The sequence below is a fragment of the Chenopodium quinoa genome, unplaced genomic scaffold (assembly GCF_001683475.1).
Source record: "Chenopodium quinoa cultivar QQ74 unplaced genomic scaffold, ASM168347v1, whole genome shotgun sequence".
Classification (NCBI taxonomy): domain Eukaryota; kingdom Viridiplantae; phylum Streptophyta; class Magnoliopsida; order Caryophyllales; family Amaranthaceae; genus Chenopodium; species Chenopodium quinoa.
In genome coordinates, this window is record NW_018745105.1 from 14,159 (window position 1) to 23,064 (window position 8,906).

Consider the following 8,906-nt stretch of genomic DNA (forward strand, 5'->3'; position numbering starts at 1 on the left):
AGAAGAATTTGTGTAAAAATAGTGCATGTAGAATAACATTAAGAAGGGAAAATATATCTAATAATGCTAAAAAGAATCAAATTTTTGGGTTTTTTTGTGATGTTATAATAAAAGTTTTAAATTTTGTGGTATTATAAACAAATTTTTCTAACAATTTTGTGGTGTTATAAGTCAAAAAATCCTAGAACTTATGTTAATTAGTTTTCTAAAAATTGCAGGGTTCCTAGAACATGTTCTAAGTTTTTCCACCAATGCTTACTTTATAAAAGAGAAGTGTCTAAAGCAAAGAGTAAACATGAATTAATGTAAACTCTTATTGTTTTAACCATTATCCCTAAGATACAATGATCTCAAATTAGGGCACCTCCATCATACTTCTTCAAAGTCCATTTTGAATTGTCGTCAATACTTCTCACTTATGATGTTTTCAATACCTGTGCGAGTTTTGGTACTAATTTCATTTCGAAAGAGGAAGTAGATTAATTCAAATTAGTGGAAGCATGAGTAAATGTTAGAAACAACAATAGGTCATATCACTCATCAGCTACCGCTTTCAATCTTGGCGTCAATACTAAAGTTTTCATTGTAGAAGCTACAACCCTCCATAAAGGCATATACCTGTCGCTCCAATAATTAAGGTATACACAATATTTAGATTAAGGATGAAATTCTTGTCGTAATCAATTCAGTCTAGAACTACCAAAAAGTCATATCGTGTCGCATTCGTGTTATGTCCTGTGTTCGTTTCGTGTTATTCACAAAATCTTTCAAAAATTATGTAAAATATAAGATAATTGCATAATTTGACCAATAATTAGCGTTGTGTTGACTTCGTGTTTTCTCTGAGTGATTTCATGTTCATGTTGTTCTAGTTTCAATGGTACTAATGCGGCATGCCAGAGATTGCCAACTCTACTTTAGTCCAAGGATAAAATAGTCCATTTCACGGGAGATTGAGCGCATCGTCTTTGAAACCTGAGTTTTGCTTTCCCTAACTAACAGTTGGAGCATTTAACACATTTATCATAATGAGAATAGAGCACAAGTTAGATAGCAAATCTAGGTCATTTAGTTAATTACGGTTTGGGCATTGTTTCTTATAACTCTAATTCAATCCTCAATCTCTCATGTAATACGCTATCTTCTTTCTTTTTCCTTGTAAAACACTCCAACTTCTGTGTATTTCACATATTTGTTTAGAATAATTAATATTCATATCAAAGTTACTTTTGTAAAAATACTACGCATAATAAATACTTCCTCCATTTTTAAATACTTGCTCCACTTTCCTTTTTCGGCCGTATTCACTTTCCTTTTTTGGCCGTTTTAAAATACCTGCTCCATTTCCTTATTTGGAAAAATTTTACAATATTTAATCAATTTCTCTCACCTAGTGGACCCATCATTAATCATATTTTATTAACTTCATGTTCTCTTTCCTCCAATTCTCTCCACTACTTTTGCTTTTTACAATTTTTTATTCTTCTACTTACTCCACTACCTCCATATTTTATTACTTTCTCCAATTTCTCCTAAAACTCCGATCAGGGAAAAATAGAGCAAGTATTTTAAAATGGAGGGAGTAGTTATCAAAAAAGAATAAATAACCCCTAACCGACCTAGTAACCCCAAATAACCCTTAACCGACCTAGTAACCTCTAGAACCCCAAGTAACCTCTAACCGACCTAGTAACTCCAAGTAACCCCTAACCGACCTAGTAACCCCCGACCAAGTAACCCCTAATAACCCCTGACCACCGACCTAGTAACCTCCAGTAACCGCTAACCGACCTAGTAACCCCTAACTGACCTAGTAACTCCTAGTAACCCCTGACCGCCAACCTAGTAACCCCTGACCGGACCTAGTAACTCCTGACCGGACCACCTAGTAGCCCTTGACCGGATCTAGTAACCCCTTACCCACAACAAACAAAAAACTACCACCAATAACCACCACCAACGAACCACTACCAACCTAAACCACCAACGAAACCAAATATAAAACCCTGAACCACGAAACCACCACTACCCATCCACGAAACCACCACTACCCACCCATGAAACCACCACTATACACGAAAACAATTTGTTCTTCGTTCTTCAATTAAACAAAAAATTAAGTAATAAAATTTAACAACTTACAAGTTAGATAATCAAAATCTTCAGCAAATAAGCTTGAATTCAACATAAAATTCGTAGAACATAAATTTCCAATAGTAAACCATTAATGAAGTTTGAAATAATTTGGGCTAACAAGATGACACCATTAATAAAGTTTGAAGAAAAAAGAGGAGAGAGAAATAAAATTAGGGGAAAAAGAAAAATGTGACGGAGAAAGAAAAGAGGAGAGAGAATAATTTTAAAAAAATACTACCTCCATTAACAGTTATTTGCAACATTTATTAAAAAGGGTGCTACATATTATTTGCAACAAATTTATTTCTTTCCTAATGTAATAACTTTTTTCTAATAAAATGACCAAAATACCCTCATTTAAAATTATTAACCCCTAATACTTCACATAATTACAAATTATTACAACTCTAATCTAATGTAATAATCTAAACTTTTCCCCCAAAAAAATCTGATTCATCCATCTCTCTCCTCCATCATCTTCTTCCTTCTTCATTTCTCATCCATCATTTCTACTTCAGATTATCTTTCTCATCTCTCATTTTGTTTGGGGTGGTTTGTGGGGGTGGTTTGTAAGTGGGTTTGATAGATCTGGAATTTTTTCGTGGGTGTTGGTGGTTCGTGGGTGTTGGTGATTCGTTTGTGGGTGTTGGGGTTCGTTTGGTTTTAGGGTTCGTTTGTGGGTGTTGGTGGTTCGTGGGTGGTTATTTCATGGGTGTTGGTGGTTAATTCGTGGGTGTTGGTGGTTCGTGGGTGGCTATTTTGTGGGTGTTGGTGTTTTCCGGTAGCTGTTTCGTGGGTGGGTTTGGTTTTGGGTTTTAGATTTGGTGGTTTTTGGGTGGTTTTCGTGGTTCAAATGTGGATTTCGGTGGTTTAAAGGTGGATTTCAGTGTTTGTGGGTGGCGTGAGTGGTGGTTCTTGGGTTTTGGGTGACATGGGTTATGGTTCTAGGTGGCGTGTGGTGGTGGTTCTGGGGAGTTATAGTTTAATTGGGTTTGGTTTTTTTTTTTAATTTAATTAGTAGTTAAATACATGTCCATAACTTTCAGTAATCTTGTTTAAAAAGTTTTGCTTAGGAGTCCGCGCATATTTCTTTATTGCAAATATATACTTATGAAACTTTGTGATATAAAATTAAAAAAAAAAAAAGTACGAAAGCACATAATAGCCTCTCGCAACCTAAGAAGACAATTAAACAATCCCAGAAAAAACTGGAAACGTCTAGTGAGTTTTAAAAAAAAAAAAAAGTGACCCCAAAAAAAAGGTTAAAGACGAGAACTTTAGCCAATTACTCATACAAATAAGTAACTTACATGAAAAGAATCAGGTTTTGTGTCATTTGTGAAATGTGTTAAAATACAGCATGAATCAAACAGCGGACATGGAAATGATCGAGGTGACGGAGGACTCTCAGCTTCCACCACCTCCTCCGACCACCAATGCCAGTGCCGCCGCTCCTCAATCCGACGCTGCTGCTGGTTTCCTTTCATTGGCCCGTCAACTCATCGATCAGGGCAAACCTTCCCAAGCCCTTCAGGCGGTAATTTTTTCAATCTTTTATTGAATTTGATTTGTATTTTGTTTATATGTTTAGGTTATGCCCTTCAATTGTTGTTTTATTTAAGATAATTGAAATGGTTATTGGTTCATGCTCCGTATTAAAATAATAGAACCCGTCATTTTAAGAGACGATGACTAGTTATTGGTTCGGGTGATGCTCGGGGTTATTGCATGTCGTACAAGAATAGCTGATTGTAGATTATTTATTAAGGAATGGTTATAGTGGAGAATTTGAGAGTTTGTCATTCCATCTTGTTTGTGTTACCTTTCACATATACAATGGCTATTAGAATTGGTTGAACTTTTTACTCATTGAGTCTACTCATTGCTTACGACGTTTCTATGAGTCAGTGTGTCTGAAATTTGGATGGTTGTATACCTGTCTGCTTCAGGACTGCAAAGGTGTGGTTTGAACTGAATCATGGACTCAAAGTCGATGCTCATTTCTGATATGAATCATCAGACATCATTACTTCATCTTTAACATGAATTAAGTGAGCAAATATATTATGTTGTCGTATGATATTAATAGTTCAATATTGTCATTTGTTTTGCGGTTACACAGTCTTGTCAATAGTAAGAAAAGTTATAGTTAAAGCTATAATTTAGTCTATATATTAGGAATTAGTGATAGGAAATTATATTGTTACAAATTAAATTGAAATTAGTAAATGATTACTAAGAGGCGAGGCGCGACTGGCAAGAACTAAGGGATGTAATTGTTGAGGAAGATATAATTCCACCAACTAGTTCGTCGTTTTTTTTTTGGCAAAACTACTTACAGAATATTAGCTATTCAGAATTTGGTACTTGGGATGCTTATTGAGGATGGATAGAGATTTTTTTTTCCTTTGAGAGGGAATGTAGCTTTTCAACTATCACACCTCCGTGTCAGATGCTATGAATGGCAGCCTATCAGTTGGGAGGAGAGTGACACATGGTGGAGTCTTGTGAAGGGTCTCTTGATTTTCTCTTCATGTTATACAAATATAATTTCCAATTTCTACTTGAGGATAAATGAGAGAGTTACAAGTAGCGCCAGAAAATTGAAATGTTGCACAGTTGTACTTCCTCCGTTTGGAAATATAAATCTCTTATGTCATTTTAGGATGTCCGGAAAAAGTTGTGACCTTTTCCAAAATGGTAGTAATGATTTCTAATATGGCGTACTTAAATTATGTAATGGGTAAAGGGTTGAATTAAGAACTATCACAATCATTGTGAAGGCTTTGATTATGGGATGTTGGGATAATTTGACATAATTGACAATGTACTTGGATAATATGATAATGTATTCCAGGGTGAGGGTGTAATAAATTTACATGAACTGTATGTCTGGCTGTCGTTATAATAAGGAGGTGTATCCTCAATCTTCTTAAGCTGGAAGATTAGGAATCAATTTACGGTTATCTGTCGTCTTCTGCAACACTAACCAGTCTGTGTGGTTATCTGTTAGCCTAAATTCAGTTCTCTCAAGCTCAAGGTCTGTCTTTGGAGTCTTTAAGAAAGCAATAAATGTGCTAGAAGTTGGTGTGCAAAATATATGTACCAGAGCTTTGATGAAATTTCATTTATGTCCTGCTCCCCTAACCCCGAAATAGTAAAATTATATTTTCTGTTTTGTTTTACTTGAATTAAGTGATACGGTGATGAAAAAGTCCAGAACCAACACTACTACTTACATTTGTTACATACAAACATTAATAATAATTAGAAAATAAAAAACACTTTATTAAAACTTTTAGAGTAATACAATAGGTTAAGGTGTCCTTACAAAATATCTTTAAAAAATATCATAGAAGAACTATCCTTTGTGTAATTTGGGATGATACATGGTGTTAGTTATTTCTGACCTAGGGTGCATTAATTTGCTTGTATTTTTGGGATGATAACTGGCTGGCTTTCATTATGATATAGGAATAGTTTTATCATTATATGCTTAATATAAAAGGCTAGCTAGGACAGATCCTAGGATCCATCGCAGTCAACAAGATACACAAAAGTCATGGTTTTGTGTTTTGTTTAACTTTTAACTCCCTAACCCATGATAGCAAGAGCTCAACAAAAGAAATTCAATTCATTCAACTCTCTAAAATAAAGTTATAACCTAAGGTCACTATAGATAGACGTAATTATTAAATTTAGAATATTCCTAAAACTATAAAATTAGGATAAAGAAACTAATTATTCATATCTTACTCGTGAAACAAAGATCACAAATAATACACTAACATAAAATTATATCTTGAAATAATTTAAAGCTAGCTATAAGATATCTTAAACTCTTGCTGGACTTTCATTCGACTAAAATCAAGTCTCTTTTATCTAGTTTTAAGAATCTAACTAACAAATTAATGTAACTATCAATGTATGTAGCAGAGCTTCCATATGCATGCCTAGATCCGAGATTTTTGACAAACCATACCTTATGAAAATATCCATTTTTATCTTAATCTGTAAAATAATCCAAGCCCAAAAATTAAAAAGACTACTTACAAAATTATTCTTGAGTATCTAGTTTACTAGCTTACTCCCATATGCATATCTGGTAACACCATTTTCCTTAATCTTCTTAAGTTGGAAAAGTTAGGACTCAAATATTTTTTTTGTCTTCTTTTGCAATGATGGTCTGCTGTGATTAGCTTTTAACCTAAATTTGTAAGGGTTGCGCTCGAGCCTTGATTGGGGGCACAATAATGTACCAGGGGTTGGTGTGCAAATATGTTATCCAAAGCTATGGTAAAACTTCAGTAAGGGCCTATTTAGAGTGGCTCTATGCCCCTGCCCAAAACAATAAAAATGGTATGTGGATAATTTTTCACAGTTTTTAGCGGCACACTTGATGGATATTTGGATGTTAAAAAAAAAAGGTTAGGCTAAGTTTATGCTATTATTTGGGGAACTACTTTTTGATGCAATAGTGTGAGAAAGGGAGAACTTAGAGCTTAGGTTAAGATATTTGATATGAAGCTAATGAAGGGGAACATTTGGTCTCTTATATTGGAGAAGGAAAGTTTTTTAATCTGTTGCTTCAGCCAGCATGCATCTCTTATGTCTTTCTTTTGACATTTGAAGTTACTAAATTGAATTACTGGCATTCTGATCAGCTCCGATATCAAGATATAGGATATGGGAAGTACTAGGGGTTAGTTTGAAGAAAGTTGAAGAATGAATATTAATATGGGAAAAACCTTTATAAATAGCAAGAGGTGAACGAGTCTCATTGCACTCTGCTTGGAAATAATGTTCTTACTCTCTGCAAAGAAAAACCTGCAGTATTGCTATGCTCGTTTTGGTATCAATTTTGCATTTGATTTTGGTGTGTCCATATTATATAATTTTACAAATAGCCTATAGATAATGTCATGGCTTTACTCTGTTGATACTTATAACCTTGATTTATTCGAGAACCGTGGTGAATGTAGGGAATTTAGTTATTGTTTACTCAAATCTCACTTATTACATGTTACGATATTGTGCTGGCATGCTAGTAAACATCAAAATTGAATAGGAAATATTATTTGTTTGCATATCTCACAATATCATCACTTTTTTAGGTCGAAATTAATAGTTATACTATACTAAGAGTGTTAATGCATTAACTCTTAGTAATAAATAAGTAGTGGAATATTAAGTGTTAAGAGGAAGATGGGTGGATTTTTCATGTTTCAACAGTACATAGGCTGGAGAATTTATATTTGTACTTGTTGGTTATGTGTGAGTGATCTCAAGTTTGGTGCATGTGTGTAGTCTGCATGCACGCGTGCATGTGAGGAAGGGCTAGCCATAGAGGTGTGGAGGGAAACTAATAAGTGGCCACTGCCTAACACTCTTACTCTTGTCACTCATAATCTTCAGTTGAGTTTAGGAAACAGGATATGGAATAGGTTCTGAGAATGATGGTCAAATTACATGGTTGCACTCTGCAATCTTTTCATCCCTCAGATGCTCTACCAACTTGTAAATCGCAAACAAATAAATAAATAAAAAATTAAAAAAAACTGCTGCTATTTATTTTGCTTTGGACTGTAAAAGCTTTGGTGCTTATTGTAGTGTGTTCTAAATTTCCTTAGAATGACAGAATTTGATTCACTCATATGCCTGACTGCATGCATAATCCTATTGTGATTTGTGAATGAATATTTCTCTGTTAATATTTGGAAGTTATCTTGACATGTTTAGATTCTGTGTGGACAGCAGTAATTTGTACATTGAGGCCAATGGCCTAATTTGGAAGTAATCTTGACATGACTCGGATTCTGTGTCGTGAAGCAGGAGTAAATTGTGCAATGTTCTAAATAAAATAATAGGACTTAACCCATTATGTATCTTAATAACGATATGTATCATGGGTATCCACTTAACCAGTTTGCATAGAGCTTTAAGATTAGAGGTGGTTAAAGTTTTTTTTTTTTATTATTATTATTTTTCTTTTTATGTACACTAATATGGTGAATATCTTGTCCCAAACAGATAGTTATGGCTATGAGAACAAAAGGAGGAGAGGAGGCTGTTTTCTACATCTTGCAACGTGCACGTGAGCTATACAGATCAAAACTACAGACTAGTGCTGAAGCTGATCAGCTTGCCTCTTTATTTGCTGAGTGTGTAATTGCTGAAGCTCAGCCCCCAGGAAGTGAACCCTCATCATCTCCATCACCATTTTTCTCATCATCTGCAACACCAACTGTTCCTAGCCGCGAAATGGAGACTGACGCTTGTGGAACCTCAATTTTGGCAGAGACCGGAAGAAAGCAGATTGTGTTGGATGCCTTCTCCGACGGCAGTAGTTTCATCTGTTTGAAGTGTGGTGGTCTTGTTAGCAACCATCGTAAAGATGAACATTATGCTTACTGGTGTCAGTTTTAAATGCACCTAAGAGTGTTCACAGATGCAGGTGCTTTGTAAAGCATGAGATTAAAAATTGTCATCTTGAATATATACTACTGTTACAAATGCTTTGTTTCCCTGTTAACAATGATATACCTGCTTTGAAAGGGAAAAACATTCGAACTCCAGGCTTAGGCAAGGCCATACACATGCATTTGTAGATTATGCTGAGAAATGTATGTCGGAGTTCTTGTGATTATAATGGGGATGATCTTATAGTAACAAGTTTTGCCTTTTATAGTCTTATATTGAGATAGCGCTATACTGTACATGCATTGGTGTGATCTTTTGGTTAATCATTCTAGTATCTGTTACAACAGTTT

The 8,906-nt window shown here is 34.8% G+C and overlaps 1 protein-coding gene across 1 annotated transcript; it reads left to right on the forward strand.

The window, feature by feature from the left end:
* The first annotated feature begins 2,446 nt into the window (after positions 1-2,446).
* LOC110709969 lies at positions 2,447-8,852 on the forward strand. Its single transcript, XM_021888225.1, has 2 exons — positions 2,447-3,673; positions 8,167-8,852. The coding sequence occupies exons 1-2, from the start codon at positions 3,497-3,499 to the stop codon at positions 8,560-8,562; spliced, it is 573 nt and encodes a 190-aa protein (XP_021743917.1). The 5' UTR covers positions 2,447-3,496; the 3' UTR covers positions 8,563-8,852.
* The last annotated feature ends 54 nt before the right edge of the window (positions 8,853-8,906 follow it).

Coding starts and splice junctions, on each gene's coding strand:
- LOC110709969 (XM_021888225.1), top strand. CDS start 3,497: ATGAATCAAACAGCGGACATGGAAATGATCGAGGTGACGGAGGACTCT. Junction 3,674..8,166: donor CTTCCCAAGCCCTTCAGGCG/GTAATTTTTTCA, acceptor TGTCCCAAACAG/ATAGTTATGGCTATGAGAAC.